Here is a 24,168-nt window from a genome sequence, read left to right as displayed (position 1 = left end):
GATCTGAGAGTTCTACTCTGCTAATACTGCTGGAGCACATCAAATAAATACGCTGGTAGCTGTGGTAAGATAACCCATAGTCACGCATGATTTCACCCAGAGGAATCATAATAAAAAGATTTTAATAAAAACTACATTTTGTGCATGGCTCCACCCATAGAAAAACTGTCAACAACATCTACCCCTAATTTTATAGGACAGTGATGTACTTTGTGACATTTTATTAAAAAAAACATTGAAATATTAGAAGGGACAGTGCAGTAACCAAAACAACGGTTCATGAAACACCATGCCATAGAGGGTTAAAATGAGGTGAACATAAAGGCTCATGCCTTCAGAACATTAAGGGGAGGGAGTGTATGATATAAAGCATAAAAATTAAACTAAAGCACTAAAATACTATCTTTTATATTTTTTTCTGTAATTTTCAGGTAAATAAACTAGAATAATTGGTCTAGTGTTGTAAAAAAGATACAGATAAAAGTATTTACAGCACCTGTTACTGACAGATGTTCATTACAGGGACCTTTTAAGTATATGCCAATTATTTGTTAATTTGCTCCTCAGGAAAAATTGAGGATTAATATGATTAAATGTGATTAATATTGATCAATTAATCACAAGGCATGTAATTAATAGGATTATTTTTACCAGCCTAACAAGGAAAACAGTGGAAAAAAAGGGGAGAGGGATAGTCAGGCTTAGCTTCTCTCTGGTCTGGTGATTCTTTTAAAGCTGTCCCGTAAAATATGGAATCGTCACTTATTTGGCAATTAAATGTTGCGTCCCGTATTGAATCAATGTGGTATCCGATTTGTCAACACTGACCCAAACGTGAGTCACAGTTCCTCACACCCCAAGCAATCATCTCCTCATTTAACGTTACATACATACAGTGTGGAAAATAATGTCATCAATGCATGGGGCATAGCTTATTTTACTAGACTATTGTGGTTTAATGAATTGTTGTCAAAGTTGAATTAGTCAACTACTATATTTGACTTAAAAATAAATAATACTCGATTAACATAAAATAAATGTAATTATATGTTAAGAGAAAACGTTTATACATAGCATTACGTATAAATACCTTTGTGGAGCTTTCTGCAAATTTTGTGTTAAAATGTTAAATACTTTTTTTAGGAATACAGTGTTAGGTTATTATTATGATTATTATTATTATTAATAAAGCAAATATGTTTACAAGTGTTTTTTTTCTATTTTGTCCTCTTTAGGTAAAAGTGTCCCCATAGTTAAAGGAGTGTCCCTATTGTTATGCACTTAAAATGTTAACTACATTAAGTTCTCTATTTGTTTTGGTTGTTATATTTTAAAAGTTAATTAATTGTTGCACACTAAACAAACAGATTTTATGTAAGACTGAATTACCTGCACTTGGTCAGTGAATGTTTTCATTGGGGAAAAAGGCAAGTTTTAAGTATTAGACTAATTGCTTTCCTAACTATCCCTTTATTAAAAACAGCTGCAAAAAACCCTCCTGCCACACAGGAGTCGAAACGAGGTGGGCGTTTTCATTTCAGAAAGGTGGCAACCCCTTTCAGGGCTAACTATCTAAGTTAACTAACTTAGTTAGTTTACTACAAGTTTATTTAACTAGATTTTTAGCTAACTATCTAGCTAATAGCTAGCCTAGCTTAGCGGGCTAGTCAATTTAAATATAAATGACCGTTAGTTAATAACGTTAAATAAGGTTAACTGCAGCACATACCCAGCTACTGAACCGTCTCGTCGTCCAAAGCCATTAGTCACCACTGAGAAGAAAAGTTAATTACGCCGCTTAAATAGCTATATAAACACTGACACTCAACCCGAATAAACTCTTAGTAAACTCCATGGACTGTACTCACGCTGAGCTAAGCTCACGCTGAGAGACGCAGCCCCTTTGTTCAGGCCGCCGCTTTTAAAGGAAGGGCAGGTCACGTGATTGATGGGCACGGCAGCACGCAGCCGCAAACTTTACCCTAAACTTTCTACTTTGTGTTCAACCAGACTTCCTGACCAGGATACTTATCTACTCTCTTTTTGTGGTCTCTCTCTCTCTCTCTCTCTCTCTCTCTCTCTCTCTCTCTCTCTCTCTCTCTCTCTCACACACACACATACACACACAGCTCTGCTCTCCTCGTTCTGTTATATGGTGTTTTTGGCAGAAGTAACAAAGTACAAATGCTTTGTAACCTTACTTATGCAAACCATACACTAGACAACTTCTGAAAAGTCACAGGCTAAGATTTTGCAAAGACTGGGGATCACTATTTGCAAGACGGCAACTAGATCATTTCTTAGATAATTAAGTTTACATACAGTACATATTACATATTAAGTTACAAGTTATGTGTAAATCAATACAGTGATTTATCAGAGACTCACAACTTTTGTCCCCATCAACAGTTTATTTTTCTGCCATTCTTCATATTAAAAAAAAAATACATACTGTGTTCAGCTCTGCCTATAAGCTTCTATTTCCCTTTTTTTGCTAATAAATATGACCTAAAACATAATCAGATTTTCCTAAAACAGATGTACTAAAAGTAGATAAGGAAAGAGTAAAAAGATATAAAACATTATACTTGGTCATTTATTTATTGAGGAAAATAAGCAAGGGAAAAAAGTGTTCAAGTGTTTTCAGTCAATAGGATGACAGTCAGGTGTGAGTGGGCAGAGTCTGTTTTAGTTAAAGATAGGGGATTTATCAAATTCTGCTCCTCACAACACGTTTGTGGAAGTGTATCATGGCACAAACAAAGGAGATTCCTGGGGCCCGAAAAAGACAGAAAAATAGTTGTTAATGCCCATCAGATTAGAAAGGTCACAAAACCATCCCTAAAAATCTTGGACTCCTCAAATTCAGAGTCAGACAGATTAAGTACTGGTATATAATACTGGTATATTTGTATTTTTTCAAGTGTTTTTTCTCCTGGGTGGTCTCCCATGTGTCATACCGTTCTTATGGCCCGTTAATTGTTTCCATATTTGTGACTTATAGACTATCTATATACATGTGAGCTTACCACCCTGAAAGGGAGAGAGGTAGGGACACAGGGCAGGCCTGGTCAACCATGTGAAGACTGAACAACAATGGTGTGCATGGCCAGGTTGTGCATTGATGGAGCCATCAATTCTAAATTATCTCAAAGAATTCTAAAGGAAAATGTCAGGACATCTTTCCATAAACTGAGTTTCTGGGTCATGCAGCAAGACAATGACCCTAAGCACTTAAGTTGTTCTACCAAAGAATGGTTAAGGAAAAATAAAGTTAATGTTTGGAATAGCCAGGTCAAAGTCCTGACCTTAATCCAATCAAAATGTTGTGGAATGGACTGTGCATGTTTGGAAACAGTGTGAAGTGTAAGAGATCTAGAGAATCATGTTTATTGTTTCCAACTGTGGGATGCATAAAATATATAAATGGTCTTTAACTCTACAACAGGTGAAAGGGAAATCAGAAAACTCTCTCTCCAAAGCAAGCTCTAATACCTTCAGGAGTTTCCACCGTGTGAGCTAGCCAACATCTTGTTAGCAAGAAGGATTGTACCTGTCCTCCCATGAGAAATGTATAGATAACGGTTAGAGTGACCGGTCTGGAATGGAATCTGACCTTATTTGGAAACAATTAAATACAAAAAACGAAGGAAAAAAGCCCCACCAGCCCATTTATGGTTGCCCAACTCTTGTGTAACTCTTCGTGTTTAAAATTTTGTGTTGTTGTCTCTGTGAATCAGAAGACTTTGGAAAATTAACCAACTTTGTAAGAATGAAACTATCTGCTAAGTAAACCTGTCTTCTCCTTTCTTTTAGAACTTTGATTCTCATCTATCTTTTAATTCTTAGTATACTTTGTTAATTGCATGCTCAGTGAACTTAATAGAAATTCCTTTTTGGGAAGCCACCACCTATGTCACACTAGACACGACATCACCCTGGGACTAACACCCTGTTTAAGAAAGTTACAAACTTCACAGTTTTGCTGAATGTTCAGCAATTAATAATATTAATTTCACTGAATATTTTCCATATTGTCTCAAGGTAATTAAAATTATTTTAGAAAACCTAAATATATGTATTGTGTCAATGTTTTCATTAAATACCAGTTTTCAATAAAAATCACAGAAAGGGTGCATGCATGACAGGAAAAAGTAAGAATATAAAATAATTAACCTGGGAACATGACTTCAAATCAAAAGAATTACAAATCTTTTAATTTATTTTTTAAAAGCTATGAGAATTTAAATTCACCTACGCCTAAGAAGACTTTTTCTGCCTCTTTTTGCATTTAAGTGGTATTTTGTTTCCTATAAAACAAAATAGGTGTTGTCTATGTTGTCAGTAGACAGAAAGGTGTATTAAGCACTCCAGGTCTGAGCTCTGGAGCAGTAGAGCTATTTTCTGTGGAATGAGTTGAGAAGTTGGGGATGGGTTGGGCTGGTGATTATCCAGCATTCTGACCTCACTAATGCTCTTGTTACTGAATATTGATTTTTGGATTTTGGAAGAAATAATAAGTAAGCAGATGCTTTAATATTTTTGTTAACGCAGTGTTGTTTAATTGATTTGTACTGTTGTGTTACCCTCTACTGGTCCAATGTTGCAATTACACTCTTACAGAACTTGCGTTCATAACCACATCACTTTATTGCTTGGTAAAGAATAAGGAAAACATAATACCTATTCAGGGTATCAATAAATAACATACAAAATAAATATAAAGACACATAGACAATCTATGATATTGCACTCTCAAAATCTGAAAACCATAAACTACGGTGACAATATAACATACTTGCATGGACCAACACACACAAATCACAATTAGACTAAAATGTATCAGGATTTTTGTGTATTTCCTATTCAAATCAACAAATCACACTGAAAATCATTAATTAACAGTAAAGCAGACATCATGCAGCACCAAAATATATGACTCAGACACAAGATTTGTCAAAACAACACATATGCAAACATTATTTAAAAAACATTAAGCCAACCAAAGAACACCACATCTTAAATTCACTAAATTATTCAATTTCATTATTTTCGCTATTTCCGTCTTCTGCAATAGTTCTTCCTTTTTTTCTCAGGTTTATCTTCTCACTGGGGTTGATCACTAGATAAAAACAAAATAATTTTCTTATTAGAAAGCATGAAGTTGTTATTATATTTGGTTAAATAAAAAACTGTGGATACAGACTTAAATCAGGAAGACTGAGGGCTGGAAGGCTAGAACAGCGGCTGCTCTGTAATCTAAACATATAACTCTGTAACTTTAGCCCCCTTCTGATAGTTTATGATAATTTCTTTGAGCCAGATGACAATCCTTTATAAGCTTAATTACATACTACACTATATCATATTTTCCTGATGAGAAAAAAAACCTGAAACGTTTTACAGTTATAAGTCTGAACCTTAAGTGACCCATTTGCCAGTCCAAATATGGGCTTTGTTTTTTCCTACTTGCTTTTTGCTGCTTCTGACATTTTTCTGTATACATTGATGAATGATGCCTGTAAACAATGAGTGAAAGCTTTTTCTTCTTGATGTGACCAATGGAATATACAGTCCCATCCAAAAGTATTGGAATAGTGAGGCCAATCTTTTTATTTCTGCTGTAGACTAAAAACATTTGGGTTTGACATTAAAAGATAAATATTGAATTTGAGACAAAATGTCAACATTAAAGCTTTAATTCCCAGGTATTTATATTTGGATCTGATACACAGTTCAGAAGATAACACTTTTGTTTCAACCGCCAATTTTCAGTCTACAGCAAAAAGAAGGGATTGACCTCACTGTTCTAATGCTTTTGGAGGGGACTGTAACTAACACCATCTTGTGATGCTATACAACCCTGTGTTTTGTGAGCACTTTTGAGTTATTTAAGTTCAGAAGCCTAAGATTCAACAGACTAGGCTTTGCTTTTCCAGTATTTAATTGTCCAGTGTTGGTGAGCCTAAAGCAGCCTCAGTTTGCTGTTTTGGAACTGGATGTGGTCTTCTATTGTTGGAGCATATTCACCTGAAGGTTGGGGGTGTATATTCTGATCCTATTTTGTGCTCATCACAATTATACAGGTTTGTTATCTGAGTAACTGTATCCCCCTTTCATCAACCAGTTTAAAGTAAATCCAAACATTAGCTTTTATAGTGTTACATTAATGTTCATTGCATATCAGAACACAAAACTTCCAAAACACAAAAGCTGATGCAAATGCTGATGTGAAAATGATAAAAGATGCTTACATGGTCTCATAGGTGCTGTCCTTGGGCTTGAGGAAGCGCATGGCAAAAAAGGCCCCTGCTTGCAACACCAACACCAGTATGATGCCACCAATGAAACTGGACAGGTCAAAAGAAGCCTGTGAAAACTGTGGCACTGAGCCAGAAGAGGAGTCATCTAAGAGAGAGAGAGAGAAAGAGAGAAATAAATAAATATTTTAGTTAAGACCATACAATATTCATAAGGGTGGTCAGAGTTGGGAGGGCTTCTTTAAAAATGTATTCTGTTACAAACCACTGATTACCTGTTCAAAAATGTATCAAATGTATTGAAGGATTACTATATTAGAATAATTCAATGTATTTATTTTCTATTTAATGTAAAAATAATGTAAAAAGTTTAATAAGTATATTTTATTTCAACAAATACCATCATGAATTCCATGTTTCTAAACTGGTTTATGGTGAGCTGACTCTGGTCTGGCTTGCTGATGTACGCTGTATTTTTTAGCAAGGCAGTGCAAAAGACTTCTGTTTTATTCAGAATATATAACATATAATTATATAACACTTAATGGAGTATTTTATTTTCTCAACAGGAACTTATAATATTTAGCATACAATTTATTGTGATTTTTAGACTACTATTAACACTAAAATATTACACAGAAATACACCTGCACACTAGATTAGTTAAAAAGAGAAAAAAAGAGATTTAGACCGCACCTGGTCTAGCAGTCCACTATTCACACATGGTCCTAGCTCATCTACATGGATTAATTTCCTTGTACTTCTTGTACTTGTACTAAATGTGATTAAAGGCAATTTTTAATTTGTTTCTTGAATTTGAATGGGGTCTTTCTAAGCTGATTTTACTGCTAAAAAGAGTAGTGATCGTTTTAGTCTGTAATTTAACCCAGCTAATAGTCCCTGTTTTAAATGTACCTGTAATCTGATTTTTGCTGTAGTTATTATAGAATAATAATAGAATAATATAGATTATAACAGATTACTGTTATTTTGTATTTTTATGGGTAATTTTTTTTACAATGATTATGTAATCCATTACTAACCAACCCTGTAGGTGACAGAGCCGTCCTCAGCAAATGTTATTGCTTGACAAAAAGGCCTGATTTTTGACTAAGTGTGAGGTGTATTAGTTTTGCACCTCATATTTACATAATAGTAAATATAAAGGATATATTAAAGGTTATTGTATAGGTGAATGTTAAAGGAAGCTGAAAGTAGGTGAAAAATGCTCACCTGGACCAATGTCATCAGGACCCCCAATAACTGCTCAAATACACATAAACAAACACACAAACATACACATACACAAAGTTGAATGTTAAAGGAACAATATGTATAAATGACAGCAAGCATGTAAAATGGCTATTTTCAAATATCAAAACACTACACTGGGAAGGGTTTTTCGCGTCACCCACTTATCCAGACATAAGCCTCACATGGGTTACCAGATTGAGGACAGGAGTCTTAATGAACGAGTGCAAGACAAGAACTTTCCAAGAACCATTGCAATGGCAACAATAAGCCAATAAATACCCTGTAAGATCAGTGAATATATACTTTCGCAATGTTTTTGTCATTTGCATGTTATAAACTAGCTCATATGGATTTTATAACTTACAGGTGTTAGCTAGTGTGGGGCTTATTTATTAGCCTATAGATATACAAATGTATGTTATTATTACTCTGAAACAGGGTCTGCGCTTGACCTTTGAGTGAACTCCTGCTGCTGTATGTATGTGTGTGAGAAGGTTTTGGGCCCTAGAGGAGTGACGAAAGGGCAGATGCAGAATTATTTGGCAACAAAGATGATAGTGTGGACATACACTAACGGTAGAGAAACCACCTAACTCCCTACGATCTTTAGGGAGAACTGACAACTTTCTGAAGTGAGCGAGCCAACAGCTTGTTAGCAGAGCGGAACAGGCAAGTCTCCCATAAGATGAGACAAGATATGAGCAAAAACAGGTCAACTCTTTAATCTGATTGATTGGAAAATGATTATGTCCAAAAATGGAAAAGATTATGTATCAAAAAAGAGGTGGAGCTTGACGCCCCACATGTATGCCAGCCCACCGAGAGTGTCCAACCCATTTTTACCAGTATAAAAAGTTGTTTTTTTGTCACTATATTTCAGAGGACTTCTGTTTTTTAATTCAACCTGTAAGATTTAAACTACCCCCTAAATAAACCTGTCTTCTCTTTTCTTTAAACAGTTTAATTCTCGTCTGTCTTTTATGTTCTGCTTTTACTTTGACAATTGTATGCTTAGTGAACTTAGACAACTTCAGTAAGCTGTTGCGAGCGCCAGTTTCCCTTCTGGGAAACCACCTATCCGTGTTGTACTAGGTACGACACTATCTTGATGCACCACTGACTGCGTTAACCAATGCTCAGTCCATTATCCCAAAAATAACTCCAAAAATTGAAGATAGATGCTACTTAGAAATGATAACATATTTCTGAGTTAATTTCGGGTAGTAGCTTATTGTTTTTTCTTGTTGCTTAGCTAAGTTCAGAAGAAAACCAGCTAGCTTGGCATCTGTCTTGTAAATCTCAGTCCTTCTGGGCTTTAAGCAATCTTCATGTATCAAACACATTGTCAGTATAGCATTTGAATTTTACTCTAGTGATGGAGGTTTTTAGGAGGTTGCCAGGGGTTGGGTAACATATAATGCTATTTCTAATGCAGTTTCTGTTCCAGTTCGCTTGCTTGCTTCCATGGCAAAAATTGCTGAAGCATGCTGCATGTTTGGCTGCTATTGTGTTATATACCTGCCAACCTGGGGTGTGGAAATAAATAGGATTGGGAAATGGGAAGTAGGTGGTATCAGAGGCTTATGTTGCCTCCAAGTCCACCTTGGAAGCTTGTATTTATAAATTAGCAGTTTGTAAATAAAGCATTATTTCTGTTAATGTGGTTTGTGTTGCAGACAAAAAAAGATTTATTTTTCGTTTACACCTGTTTTGTTGTTGCCAGCAGAGCTCAAGTGCAATGCAAACTCCAAACAAAACATAAAGATATCTCAGAGTTTCCCACTGTTAAATATGAGTTTGTGGTGGTATTGATGACTCATTTTGTGAATATGACATTAGATTACATGATTGAAGGTGGCATAATGTACAGATGGACAGATTTCTGGTACATAACAAACAATTTAAAGAAGAACATTCTAGCAGAAGACCTGCTGTCAAGAGATGTCGATGCCTAATCTTAACATGTTTGTTTAATAACTGCTCAGACATCCTGATCAGTTTATGACCTAGCACCCAAATTATAATACATATTGGTCCTTTATTGGTAATATATTTGAGATTTGAAAAATATCTACCAAAACAAAAACTTTAGAATCAAATTTGTGTAATAAATAAAATTAATACATAAATGAGCATATAAATAGACATTAAATAAATATTCTTTAACTTGCTACACTTAAGAACAGTTGTGGATTATTTTCCACTCCGGGATGTGTGTATATGTGTGTGTGAAAGGTGTGTATCTGTTGTACTGACCTGGGCAGGAGCTGGTGTCATTGTACACTGCACAGTCTCCAGAATCGCCTGTGCTAGAGATGCAGCGTGTGTTATTGTCTGAGGGAGAGAAGACAGGAGATTTAGGAACAACTGCAGAAACAGAAATTTCAGCTTCAGCAGCAGATCACTCCCGAGTCTGTGTCTCAGAGCCCAGAGTGAGAAGTGCACAGAGTGAGGAGTGCACAGAGTGAGGAGTGCACAGAGTGAGGAGTACACAGAGTGAGAAGTGCACAGAGTGAGGAGTGCACAGAGTGAAGAGTACAGAGAGTGAGGAGTACACAGAGTGAGGAGTGCACAGAGTGAGGAGTGCACAGAGTGAGGAGTGCACAGAGTGAAGAGTACAGAGAGTGAGGAGTACACAGAGTGAGGAGTGCACAGAGTGAGGAGTACACAGAGTGAGAAGTGCACAGAGTGAGGAGTGCACAAAGTGAGGAGTACACAGAGTGAGGAGTGCACAGAGTGAGGAGTACACAGAGTGAGAAGTACACAGAGTGAGGAGTGCACAAAGTGAGGAGTACAGAGAGTGAGGAGTACACAGAGTGAGAAGTACACAGAGTGAGGAGTACAGAGAGTGAGGAGTACACAGAGTGAGGAGTGCACAGAGTGAGGAGTACACAGAGTGATTTTATCACTTTTACAGGCAGAAGAAGAGGAATAGCTACAGTCTGAATGCTACCTGTAAGATCAAGGGCAGGAAAATATATACCCCTCTCTCTTTTTCTTTCATTCTCTCCTTTCTTTCTCTCTCTCTCTCTCTCTCTCTCTCTCTCTCTCTCTCTCACACACACACACACACTACATTTTCCTCTGGGTAGATAATAGCACTGAATTATTCACTGAGGACGATGTCTATGTGTGAAGGCTGCTGTGCCTCTGTGTGCCTCTGTGTGCATGTGTGTGTGTGTGTTTTAATTATTCACAGTGCTGTTCCTGAGAGCGCTCTACAGGAGTGGAATCACATGTCACTCTGAGCCTGTGAGACTGAGTGTGTGTGGAACAGAGAGAGACAGTTGACAAAAATATATATATTAAAAAAAACATTTTTATTGCTGTATTTGTGTGTATCACTCAGTGTATGTATGTGTGTGTGTTTGTATGTGTGTGTTTTCTCACCATTGTCACAGCTTCTCCAGATACAGCCTGTCAGGTTGAGGGTGGGGTCTCCAGTGGTGCAGCGATCACATGAAGTGATCTGAGAACAGTCTCCACTGGCTGAATAATCTATAAATCAAACACACAAGCCAATAGCTGATCAGACTAATCCAGACCAGCAGCTGATCCTCCTCAAACAGCACTCCTGCTATGATGTCATACACTGTGTGTAAACATTCCTCAGGTTTTTAAATGCTGTCCATGAAATATTGCAATAAAGTAAAGGCTGTAACTTAGTTTATGATTTAGGTTAAGCTTAAGATACTTAAATGAAATGTAACATTTTAAATAGTTGTTATTGAGTTATTGAGTTTTTTTTTCCAATTAATTCAAAATTGCAGTTTAAATGCTGTGTTGTCACGCATTTCTGACTTTTAGTTATTATTAAAACGTTGCTACATTAAAAGCCTGGTTGAGTATGTTTTAGCCTAGCTGTATAAATTCGATTTTTTTTATTATATTAGTATTTATTTTATTAGTAGACTGGGATCAAGTCTAGTTGTGGACTATAGTTTTATTATGATGGAGTAAAACAAAAAAAGAATAAGTTTGTTATTTTAAAGGCCTTCAGTGAAAACCTTGATTTACAATTCTGTGTTGTCCAGTACTAGGCTGAATTCTTCTTCATGGCAAAAGTACTTTGTCCTTAATGTATAAAGTTCCAATTTTTTGTTTCTCATGACACCTGCAGTATATTGTTAAACAGATATAAAGAATAATTCTGGTCCAGTGATCTCTTTTTCAGGTGCTTTTTTTGGTGCTCTCATATTAAAACCTTTTGTCATATTTAAATTTTAATGATATTTGAGTCAGGCAGACCAATAGCAATGCTTCAAGTTATTTTAACCTTAACCTACATAAAAGTTAAGAAGGTAATTTGCTTCTCCTGTAAAGCTGCCATTTTGCTGACATAAGTGGATATTTATTGTCTCCAAAACTGCAGCATTACACGAGAAAGAAATAAAACTCCTGTTAAACTCTTTTTTATAAGATTTTATTAAATAATTTTGCTATAGTCATTTATTGCATAGCTTTTAAGTGTCTATCCATTTGTTATATGGCCCAGAATATTGATTCTTTCTGAAGGCTTATTTTGGGGCCTGTATTTTTGCTTTCTGTGAAAATCTCTATTTAAAATATAGTGTTTTTGTTATTATTATTTATTTACTAGGTATATTTTATTTATCATTTGTATGTGTTAATTGTCTTTAAGTGACTTTTTGGGATAACTAAAGTTATATAATATCTTATATTAATACATGTTTAGAAAATGGGGTCTTCACATTTTCCTGCTTTTGTCTGCTTTCCTGCAGTTTGTTACCATTTAGGAAATTAAAGTTTCTTTTCACAACACCAAAGATTAAATGTTGTACAGGAATAGAAGAGTGTTTTACAGCTGAGTAATCTGATAGGGAATAGATACTGACACAGGACTAAGGGAAAAGTGATAGAGGAGGGAGTTTAATAGTTAAAGCTGAAGGTTCAGAATTTATTAGATAGTACTGTATGTTAAAAGTAATACATTGTCTACTTTAAAACGTTTCTGCAAAGGTTCTTCAGACTTTATAGAACCTTAACAACTCAAAAAACAATTGAATGTTAAACTAGATCCTTGCCTGGTTGAAGGGTTTGTAAAATACAAGGAAGATCTATAATAGATTATAGTCAATTCTTCACAGCAAAGAGTTAAAGAGTCAATAAACTTTATAATTAGTTAATATGTAAAATCCTTTTTGCTAAGAGTGAATGAAACCTGAACACACAGAAGTTTAAATGTTTTAATGACTCTTACCTGCAGTTTGTGAGATGATGGTCATCAGCTGCATTAGCAGCACAGAACAGCACAGAAGCCCTGCTACACACCTCATCCTGGTACCTGCACTGCCTACACACTCTCTGTGTGGATGTTCTCGAAGTTTAGATGAGCACACAGACGTTTACACAAGTCAATTAAAACCTGATGACTAACCTGAGGACTGTGAAGCACGTCAATCTATTAAAAGCACAAAAACCGACTTTTAAAAGTAACTAACTAAAGAAACTAGACACAAACTCAGATGCCATATGTGCATGCTGAGACACAAGCAGTCTGACACACACACACACACACCTAACTAAAACTACAGCATCATCATAGCTGCGTCCTTCAGGAAAGAGCAGGTCTAGTGAGTTGTGATGCAGAGACAAGTGTGTGCAATGAGTGGCTATGTGTGTGTGTGTGTGTGTGTGTGTGTGTGTGTCTTGACATCATGCATTGTGAATCAGAGAGTCTGGAAGGTAACACGAGACAGGTTACTTGGCAACTGGACAGCCGGTCTCCCTGTCTCAAACTCTAAAGAACAATGTCTGGTCATTATCACATTCACAGAAACGCTAATGAAGACCCCCCCCACCACCACCACACACACCCACACATACACACTAACTGAGCACTTCATTAATGCACCTCCTCGTTTTCACGCTCATTGTTCGTCTGCTAAACTACAGGACCACTTTGTAGTTTGCACTGAAGAGAACAGCTTGTATCCGGGAAGTGGGTGATTCTCAGCACTGCTGTGATGATAGTGTCATAGTGTACACAGTGCCCACAAAAACTTTTACACTTTCAACGCTTTTATTAATGGAATTATGGTCAAATATATATATATTTTTTCTTTTTTGTGATCAGGTTTTTATTTTTATTTATTTTTTTCTCAATTATTTAAACAATTGCCAAAACATAACACTACAAAGCAGCGAGGTCAGAAAGAACAGACACTAAAAAAGAGAACCCTCCCTATTCCTCTCACTCCCACACGTCCACCTTTCCCCTTTTTTTTCCTGCACATACAGCCCAAACCCACATATACACCCAAAAACATAAGTCATACACCTTTAAATAAATACATACATACATACACATAACATGGATTTAATAAATACATAGTTTAATATGCCTCACATGGGTTCCAATCTGTCTCATATATCCCAACAAATTTGCTTCCAAGTCTCAAAAGTAGATGATTTGGCCTATGGATTCTAGCTGTGGACAATTCTAACATTGCTAAACAAATTAGCTGTGATAGCCAATATCAGATATTAAGATTATGTGGAAAGGGCCACCTCTGAGGAATAATCTTATTTTGCTCAAATTAGACCAGCAAGCCATACCATTCTGTGTTTATCTGTTATATTTAAATCAGATACATTAATTACCAATAATAATGCTGGATCTATAGGATTTTCCCATGCTATCACACCATTTCACTTTGGTAAGGATTTTAATGTACATTATTGTAAAAAAAATTATTGTCATGAATCCATTTCCATTTCCATTTCCAAGCGGTAAATTATTTTTTAGAAGCACTGTACATGGTATATGCATTTACATTGACATCAACTGTGCCAAGGGTTAGCTGTAGGACCCATGCTGATTAGAATTTTTGAGATTATTTTACCCACTTTTAAGTCTGCTGTAGATTCGGCTTTTGCCCTGATCTGTCCATGTTGGCAGTTGCTTCACTTAAAATTGTAAATTATTTTACAGTAGAATTTAAATTGTCACAGCAGTGCTTTAAAACCTTGTAAAAAGCCCTCCCTAGACAGTAGAGACTGTTACTCCAACAAAAGCAGCCTTTTTTATAATCCTTATTTTTAACAAAAAACAATGAACGATGTGTTCTAATACGTTTTCATATCTCTCTCTCTCTGTCTGTCTCTCATGTGTCTCATGGCACTGCAGAGATTTGAAAGTGCATAAGCAATTCTGTGTAGAATGTGTGTGTGTGTGTGTGTGTGTGTGTATACTGGAGAATGTCTGGTATAGTTACATAACTCACACTCTCCAGTCCTTCACAGCTCTGCAGTCTCATGCTCTGTCCTCACTCCTCTGTTGGTATTCTGCTCAAAGCCCCCTCATTGAGTCCACGCCTCTCACTCTCAGAGCAGCTGTCAGTATTAAGCACAGATTAATCACAGCTCTGTACAATAATGAGCACTCTTCCATAACTCCTATCAGCATTGCAAACTAAACTGGAGCAGGATTTCTAGGTTGTGTGTGTGTGTGTGTATGTGTGTGTGTGCACGTGTGTGGGAGGGTGAGAAAAAGGGATGGTGGTGCAAACTGGCAGAAACTCATTGAAATGCACTGTGGTGGGTGACTGTGGAAAAGCCCACTCCCACTCCTTACCGTCAATACCTCATCCTCCTACTATCCCATCAACAGTGCATAAGTCCTGTCTGTCTGTCTGACTGTCTGTCTGTTTATCTCTCCCACTCTCCATCTCTCTTATTAGATTCAAGATTCACCGCAGACGTACTGGCATGACTGACAATATTTCCAAAGCATTACAATAACAACAACAAATACAATAAAATAAAGGCAACAGTAAAAAAAAACAAGAAGAAGTAAATTATAACAATTAAAATATCTGTATCTCTTTTTCTTCCTGTTTCTTTTCTGCTGTTTTGTTATAATTCTTTCTCTCTCATTTTCTCTCTTTTCTGTCTTTCTGTCAGCCCCTATCTGTTTTTGTGTGTGTCTCTCTCTCTGCCTTTCAGACTTTGTTTCAGAGTTTGTTTTATGATTAAATAAAAGCAACAATAATTTAATTTTCACTACAATTTCTACAATCTCTACATTTTTATTTTCTCTGTCCCTCACGCTCTCGTTTTTTTGTCTCTGACTTTCTGTCTGCCTGTCTCTCTCTCTCCCTTTGTCTTCTCTGTGCTTTCTGTCTGTTTCTCTCACTTTCTGTTTCTTTTTGTCATTTTCCTCTCTCCGTCTCTCTCTCACTATCTTTGTTTGCCATTTTCTATTTCATTCTCTCTTTTCTCTCTTCCTGGCTGCCCTCCTTCTCTCTTTCTCACTTTATTTCTATCTGTCTTTCTATCAGTCTATTTCTCTTTCTGTCTGCTATTCTTGTTCTCTCTTTTTTGTCAGTTTCTCCCTCACTTTCTGTCTCTTTATTTTTATGTATCTTTCTTTTTTTTTTTTGCTCACTCTTTCTGTCTGTTTGCCTCTCTGTACCTCTTTCAGTTTTTTCTTCTCTTTCTCCAAAATGATCAGTTTCTCTTGCTTTGACTCTCTTTCTTTCTTCCTTTCTGATTCTTTTTCTCTTTTTTTCAAACAGTCATATTCTGGTTATGTATGTCATTTTCTTTCCCTGCCTCTTTCTCTATATCTCTCTCTTTCAGACATTCTGTCAGTCTATCTCACTCCTTTTTCAATGTCTCATAACACACATAACCCCCACCCACTCACCACAGATCGCAACAATGCACCAAGCAGTATGAACAGTGTGCTCATCCTTCGGTGTTGGACGGTAAAGGCAGCCGGGTGAGCAGACAGCGCATGCGCTGTTCATATTAGGTAACTGGGAGAAATTCCGCAGTCCCCTCACACGCACACACACGCCTACACACACACACACACACATATATACTCTCCTAAACACAAACCCAGACACACAGACGCACGCTCTCCTAAACACACACACTTTCCCTGCTGCCATGGAAATGGCAGAGCAGTGCACATGACTTTCTCTCACAGTGAATCACATCAAAATTAACACACACACGCACGCACGCACGCACACGCATGCACACACACACACACACACACATGTCTATGCAGCAGCAGGGATTAAACACAGTTGGTTTATGCTATAATATTTATATTAAATGTGATGTAAGATGCATTATTGCTCAGTTATGATCATTTAAAGCATGTATATTAAACACTGTGAGCTGCAGCTGTTCTGCAGGGTGTTTTAATGTTTTGGAAACACTATGCACTGTTCTTTTGTGTCTAGCTGCAGCAGGAAAGCACCGGAAGTGTATGCCCTTATACAACTTAAAGCCCCCTCTCCCCTCCTCTTCTCTCCTCTCCTCGCCCACTAGTAGTATTGAGATGCGCAGGCACGCGCTCCCCGCGCGCCGCCCCCGCGCTATCTCCGCCGGCCCGAGCGAGAATCCCCTTCATCTGCCAGGAAATTATGTCACTCCGCTCGTTTTCCCATCAGCATCTGACACCGCTGGTTTAATGGCGGGGAGGCGCGCGCCCGCTCCTGCGCGTGCACGGCGATCCCCGGGCCTGGTGATAAAGTCGTGAGATGCACCAGGGCCTCTAAAAGACGAGCGAAGGTGAACACACAGCTCAGCCACGCAGGCAGGACTGACGTCACAGCCATCAGCTCTACTCCCATTACCAAGGAGATTCAGCACCACGGACAGCGGTGACTCACCCGGACCGACACACAGATACCCAGACATACAGACAGCAATCAGTCATTCTGGGACACTGGGCCATATGGGTCAGAGTGGGGAACAGTGTGTCACAGTGTCATTATATATACTGTCATATTACACTGTGAAAAAGAACACTGTCACATTACACTGTCACACACTGTCATATAACCCTATACCACAGTGTGTTACACTGTAGAACACTCTAAAACACTGTCATATAGCCCTGTACCACAGAACAATGAGGTATTTTGTAGTATAGAGAGTGGAACCGTACTGTCATATAACCCTGTAATATAAAACAGTGTACTACACTGTCATATAACCCTGTTATAAGGAACACTGGAACACGATTTTACACTGTACAATAGAACACTGTAATATACTGTCATATGATAAATTTCTTATAGAGCAGTGGCTGTGACCCAAATGGATCCCTACCCCCTAGGAGTTTCGTGTTATATATGGAAACATTCTCTAATTCAGTAGGTGGTCGAGCTAGATATACAATTTAATTCAGACCCTTTTTCATTAACATGCATCAGTACAAGTCACATAAACAAATGTGAGCGGCTGAACTGTGCGTAAACGCCTGTACACACATTAACGGAAAAGCAATTCACTTTTCATGGGGTATTTTATCTATGTTGCTTGGCAACACATGCCTATCATTATCAACCTCAAGGAAAATATCAGAAATTCAGCATCAGGTGGCTTTTAATTATCACTACTTATACCAGCAACTGTCATCACCTCTACTTCATTCCACTGTCTGTTGCTTGGAAACAAGAGTCTCGCAATGCATTTTGGCCCAAATTCACATTCATGTAGTAAACTAGAAAGTTTCCTATAAATCCCAGGAAGGGCTACAGGCACTGATGATTGATGATGAGGGTGTATGACTACCAGTGAAACTACTGGTGTTTACTGAAGATATAATTGATAATATGATTTTGAAGTGTGTAGAGCTAGATCTTCTCAAAATCAATCAAACGCTTGACAGTTGACAACACAAGACAACCATATTTACCCTACTTGTGTTGGACACAGAAGAGTTCAACAACAGTATTTGTTTTGTAGACCAGGATAACCCAGTTCTCTAACCACTAGCCACCACTGCCCAGCAATGGCGCTTCACTGTTCAGCCCAAGACACACGGCCCAATCTCTTGCCCACACCCCTTTGTTTTGCGTGTTCACTCCTAGGGGTAGGATGTCTGTTAGGCTGAAAGGGTAGGAAGTGTTAGGGCTACATGGCCCTACAAACAGGGATGTTTCATAGGCATATTCCAGTCAGAGGGCTTTGAGAAGGCACTGTGAAGATAGCGGGACAAATGACCAAAGAAACGACTGGTTTCTTCATAACAAGCATAAAAAAATGCTATGTTTGTCTCAGTTGCTATCAAGCTAACTTACCCATTCCACTTTCAGTGGTGCAACAAATGGCAGAGGCTGTAGCATTTAAGGTGGAACAGAAAAATTAAAAAAGCTAGTTTCAGCTCTTTATCACAGAGGAATTGAGAGATGGACAATAATAATTAATTGCTGCACCACCTGTACCCTTTTTGAAGACATACGATGCTTTAAGGATAAGTAGTTACCAAATGCTAGGTTGCTAAACCTTAGCGCTTCACTGCTATCTATATATCTGTATAGGGTGCTTAAAAGTTTGTCTCAGTTCTTATGTGGAGGATTTCATCCCTTGCCCTTATAGCTCTCTTAAAAGAAGGGGTAGGGGTACAAAAGAGAAATGAGATTGGACCTTGGTCTTCCTTTCCTGCGGTGGTCTTGATGAGAGCCAGTTCAAACATAATGTTCCACGCAAAAACAAACAGAAGGGTTACAAAAAGAAATGGGATTTGGCCCATGACGGAAAGACCCACAAACTATCAGCAATAATGATGAACGCCTTTTTAAAACATGTTAAGAGTGAAATTTAGCATTTGGCAATGACTAAAGACCGTTATTTAACTGCGAAGAATTTTCATCCAGGGATTCAAAAATATCTTGTCCACTTTTGCATGTGTGAAAATGAGGGACTGTGTGAATGCTGTCATCTCTGAACTGTGTGATTGACATTTCAAACCCACAGGTTTGGTATACAGAGGGAAAATAAGAATGACGAACAGTGCACTGTGTGTCACTGTCCATATACGTATGGACCTGACTGTGCACACGAGCGCGCACGAGTGATAATTCTGGTGATAATCATCATCATGGTGTTAATGAAGTCCTCTCCTCGCCCATGCTCTTCCACAGCCCACAGCCCTGCAATAAATCACAGTAAACCCCGAGCAGACAGCAGGCAGTGTCGTTCCCGTAGTTCCCCGCGCTCGTGCGTGTGTGTTCGTATGTGTGCGCGCGCGCCCGTTCTCTCCCCGCTCCCCTCGTCTCTGTCCGTCGCAGTGGGCGGGGTGAAACATTGCGGCATTTTATGAATGAAATTACGCCAGTGGGCTCCGTCTCGCCGGGCTCTCTGATTGGCTGCGCGAGGGGGGAATCGACCCCCTGCGTCGTAGCTGACGTCAGAAGGGACTCACTGAAGGAGGAGAGCGCGGAGGATCAGACTGTCACACAGAAGAGCGCGCGCAAGAAGAACCGATCAGACCGAGGACTTTGCACTAGAGAACTTCTGGAGATTCCACTGAGGAGATACGGGCTTTTGCACCTAAGCGCGCTGATCAGTCTTCCCTCCCCCGTGATTTACCTGGAGCTCCGGTTTCAGCTCTCCCCGCGCGCCACGGTACCTGGATGCTTGTCTGCTGAGCATCATCAGTAAGTCTTTGTTTTTGTATTTTTTCTCCGCGCGCGTTTCTGAGCACGACTGTCTGGTTAGGGTCTGTAATTGGGGTATATGGTCTGTGTGGATGCTCCCTAAATCAACTCCTGGTCTATAGTGGCATCATCTTCTCTATCGTCACTATCAGCATCAATGTCATCAGTAATCCCAGCACGCGCGCCTTCGTCGTCTGAGCTCGTGCGTCGCTGCAGAGTGAGAGTTACTCACCCAGCTAGATCTCAGTCAGCAATAGAGGAGTTCCGTTTGGTTGGATGTGAATGATGAAGATAATGAAGATAATCTGTACGATTTGGTGTAAATAAACGATGGTGTAAATACTTGTTCCATGCATTTCTACACACTTAGAAGAAAATGGTTCTACTGAAAGGGTACCTTCACTTGTACATTGGTTGTATAATAGACTCTTGTTTGGTGTGATAAAGAACCATCTGTAAGAGGTTTTCCACAGTGGCAAAGAACCAAGCAGATGAAGAAGCATTTAATATTTCAAATGGTTCCTCAAATCATCATTATTCTATACAGAACCGTTGCCTTTACTATGCAATTTGTTTCAGTCCTAATAATAGTGATCTGAGAAATATTTTTTGCCATTTCCAACCAGGCCAAGAACCATTTTAAACCAAGTGGTTGATTGAACTGTCAAGTTACATATGGAGTCATTGCCTTTACTAAGGAACTCTGGAAGAACTTGTTTAAGGTGTACTATAGGGTTTTTGGACTATAATAATATTGGTCATCTTTTGAGGAACAATCTTCCAGAACTTTTCTCTCAAGAAAAAGATCTATCCAAGCAAAGTCTTCTAACTAACAAACTATTCAAATGGTTCCATCAATTTTTTGTGTATAGCATTCAGGTCACTTATGGTTCAGGGTTTGACTTTGTCTACAAAAACTGTTACTCATGGGTTGCAGATGGATCTGACTTATTAAAACCCCCACCCTTTCTTTTTCTGTCTACAGCGATGGCCCTTAACGACTCAGAAGTGGGCTTAGAAGTGGTCCTGGAGATCGACCCACTCCTGCAGATCTCCCCGGCCCAAATCACACCCAACCCACTAGCTGAAGCAGTGATGACCCCTTGGGATGTGGCCCTGTGTGTGTCAGGTGTCCTTATTTGCTGCGAGAATGCAATCGTTGTGGTGACCATCTTCTCTTCATCGTCTCTGCGGGCGCCCATGTTCCTGCTGATTGGGAGCCTGGCTTGGGCGGACTTCCTGGCTGGAGTGGGGCTGCTGTTGCACTTCCTGTCCCGATGGTGCTTGCCTTCGGAGGTGCTGGAGCTGGGCAGTATGGGACTTTTAGTCAGTGCACTCAGTGCATCTGTTTTCTCCTTGCTGGGCATCACCCTGGACCGATTTCTTTCTCTCCATAGAGCACTGACCTATGGTTCTCGCCGCACACACACACATACCCGCTGTGCCCTGGCTGTGGGCTGGGCGCTGGCAGGTCTGCAGGGGGCTCTACCTGCCTTAGGATGGAACTGCCTGGACGATGGAGAATCTTGCAGCGTTGTTCGGCCACTGACCCGCGTGCACTTGGCCACCCTTTGTGGTGGCTTCCTCCTGGCCCTGGCCCTCATGCTGCAGCTCAACGCCTGGATCTGCCAGGTGGTCCTCCGCCACTCACACCAGATCGCCCTCCAGAGGCACACTTTGCCCTCTGCACGGACACATGCCCGTCGCCGGGTACACACCCTTGCCTTCATCCTGGCCACCTTCGCCAGCTGTTGGGTGCCCTTCGCCCTTTACGGCCTTCTCGGTGACGGATCTTCGCCAGCCCTCTACACGTACGCCACACTGGTGCCGGTCACCGGCAACTCTCTGCTCAACCCTCTGATCTACGCCTACAGGAACACACACATTCAGAGGGTGCTGAGGCAAGCCTGCTGCTGCTGCCTGCCAAACACCTCCCACAAGAACACACACACACCCAGCGATGTCTAACATCCGACGAACCTCACATTCCCTTTGAAGAGCACATAAGAAAATATGCCATAATGTGCCAAGATGGATCACTCTTTAACTCCATTACTAATTAACTCATTAGTCCATTAACTCACACACGCTCACACACTTATACAGGCCTACATACACACTTCCTCGTCAACAATACTTCACTGTGCCAATACTATATAGCCAAGATCTCTGCCTAGCTCGTGATAAATGAGTCACGTGTTACGTGTGTGTAATGTACGACTCACAGTCACTCTCAGAAATGTTTATAATGTGTACTGTTTCAGGTTCCTCTTCTGATCTGATGGTCTGTTTCTATGATAAAAAAACAATCTGTGTAATCATCCTCACTTGTCTTTAACTACCCAGAACAAAAAAATTATTAACTGACCTCTACTATGCCACTGCAGTAGCGTTTCCATCCAAACATTAAATGAAGATTGAAACAGTTTCCTTAACTGTATAGTGTTGCTTTAATTGTCTTCAATTTGTGCCTGATACTTAAAAAAAACTCTGACATTCAGAGATTATTGATGGAATTAAACATGAAAAAAAAAAAACATTTGCACTTTACAACAATGACTTGACTTTTCATACAAGTTTTGTTTGAATGCTATTATTGCCAATTGTGTAGCCCTATTTATTTATTTATTATTTATTTATATTTATTATTATTGTGGACTGAATTACTTGCCATTTGGTACTTGGTACTATGACTACTGCAAAATGATGGATGTGTTTTTTATACTTCATAAATGTCCTGTTTGCACATTTGAGAAATGAATGGTGCACCAAACATTTTCATGTCTGCGTGAATGTGTTCTTTTTAAACCAAATTGTTTTAAAATGACCTCTGTTGTCTTGTTTATTACAAGGAATAAACAATGATGTTTTGTAAAATGATGGTTTTTGATTGGTCTTTTTTATGAGTGTGCATTCAAAGAGGTAAAGAAATTCTGCCTGCAAAAGCACACTTGTCACATTCAGTTAATCCAGCATGAAGCCACACTGCTGACAAATCAAAGCTAGTATTACATAAATCCACTGCATCCCTGGAAGAGAATCACGCCTCCTGCCTGTATGCTGCCGATTCACTGAGCCAATTCAAGAGGCATTTCTGAGGGCGGAACACAGACTGAGCTCTGCATGAGAATAGTGGAAGGTTCTATTGATGATATTTGTTACGGCAGATTTAGATACATTTGTGTGGCTTAAGACAGTAACACTGGTAAACTGTTATGTAACTGCAAATACAGCCAAATACAAATACACTGCATATACACAAAATCAGGGGTATTAAAAAGAGTGTGTCCTGCTTTTGTTGGAGTAACACCCTCTGTACTGTACACAGGAGGATTCTTTTAGATTCTGAAGCTTTGCTGTAAGGATTTGGTTGCATTTAGCAACAATAGTGTTAGTGAGGTCAGAATGTTAGATGGTCACCACCCTACCTCATCCCCAACTCATCTTAACCATCTAACATCCTCAACAAGGATAAATACAATAGAATATCTTTACTAAATATGATTGGTGTTTTTATTTATTCATTTACACCTTATTTACATACACCTCATAATTTCATAGAACACAGTTCCACTGCCCCACAGCTCTGTACTGGGGGGCTTTATACTCCAACCCACACCTGACAATAGCTATTGTGCAAAAATAAATGACACATTAAATAAATAAATAAATAAATAGTAAAAATATAATTAATGTAATTGTTAAAAGTTGCACTGGTGTTTAATAAGAAGAGGCCAAGTGACCCCTTGGTTACTCATTTATCAGGCCATTCAAGTTGTGTAGATGTTAATGAGAAGCAATGCCGAGGTTGTGAGTTTGAGCTTCACCTGGAGCAGAGTTTTAGGGACAGCTGTGACCTAGGAGTTCGACAAGTATGAATGTAAATATGAAGATCGTCGGTTGAGTCCCCTGAACAGACAGGAAAACTGTGCTTTTTCTCCCCTTTATAAGTATGTTTAAAGTGCCCATCAATGTGGTTTCTTGCCACTGACCAGTTAAATGTGGATGCTGAAATTCACTATTCACTGTGTGTATTTGTGTGTTCACTGCACGGTTGGGAGTAAAAATGTGCAGTATAGGAGCCCAAACACATGTTTAGAATGACTACTTTAATGAGGCCAGAGTGACTCCTGGTTACTCATTAATCAGAAAAGTAGTAATGCTTTGTTATGAAGCTCAATCGGTTAGAGTGCAGTGCTCATGAAACAGTACACTGCAGAGCAATG

The 24,168-nt window shown here is 38.9% G+C and overlaps 4 protein-coding genes across 5 annotated transcripts in view; 2 read left to right on the top strand and 2 right to left on the bottom strand.

The window, feature by feature from the left end:
- Positions 1 to 1,909, bottom strand: part of LOC103038962 (uncharacterized) — a 59,881-nt gene extending 57,972 nt beyond the window's left edge. For both annotated transcript variants that reach the window (XM_022683292.2, XM_007245692.4), the window contains exon 1: positions 1,730 to 1,909. The gene's annotated coding sequence lies outside the window, so the exon portion shown is untranslated. The remainder of the gene's footprint in view (positions 1 to 1,729) is intronic.
- Positions 1 to 24,168, top strand: part of rad21b (RAD21 cohesin complex component b) — a 634,821-nt gene that overhangs the window by 344,324 nt on the left and 266,329 nt on the right. The gene's annotated exons all lie outside the window — the stretch shown is intronic.
- On the bottom strand, positions 4,621 to 13,288 carry cd164l2 (CD164 sialomucin-like 2). Its single transcript, XM_007245686.4, has 6 exons — positions 12,736 to 13,288; positions 10,905 to 11,012; positions 9,771 to 9,848; positions 7,494 to 7,523; positions 6,255 to 6,408; positions 4,621 to 5,122 (listed from the first exon to the last, which is right to left on the bottom strand). Exons 1-6 carry the CDS (start codon positions 12,809 to 12,811, stop codon positions 5,107 to 5,109), a joined length of 462 nt encoding a protein of 153 aa, XP_007245748.1. The 5' UTR covers positions 12,812 to 13,288; the 3' UTR covers positions 4,621 to 5,106.
- On the top strand, positions 19,502 to 22,771 carry gpr3 (G protein-coupled receptor 3). Its single transcript, XM_007245687.4, has 2 exons — positions 19,502 to 19,942; positions 20,928 to 22,771. The coding sequence occupies exon 2, from the start codon at positions 20,930 to 20,932 to the stop codon at positions 21,908 to 21,910; it is 981 nt and encodes a 326-aa protein (XP_007245749.1). The 5' UTR covers positions 19,502 to 19,942; positions 20,928 to 20,929; the 3' UTR covers positions 21,911 to 22,771.

Source organism: Astyanax mexicanus, chromosome 3, assembly GCF_023375975.1.
Source record: "Astyanax mexicanus isolate ESR-SI-001 chromosome 3, AstMex3_surface, whole genome shotgun sequence".
Taxonomy (NCBI): Eukaryota; Metazoa; Chordata; class Actinopteri; order Characiformes; family Acestrorhamphidae; genus Astyanax; species Astyanax mexicanus.
Note: the sequence above shows the minus strand (reverse complement) of the source record. Positions and strands in the feature narration are given on the sequence as shown.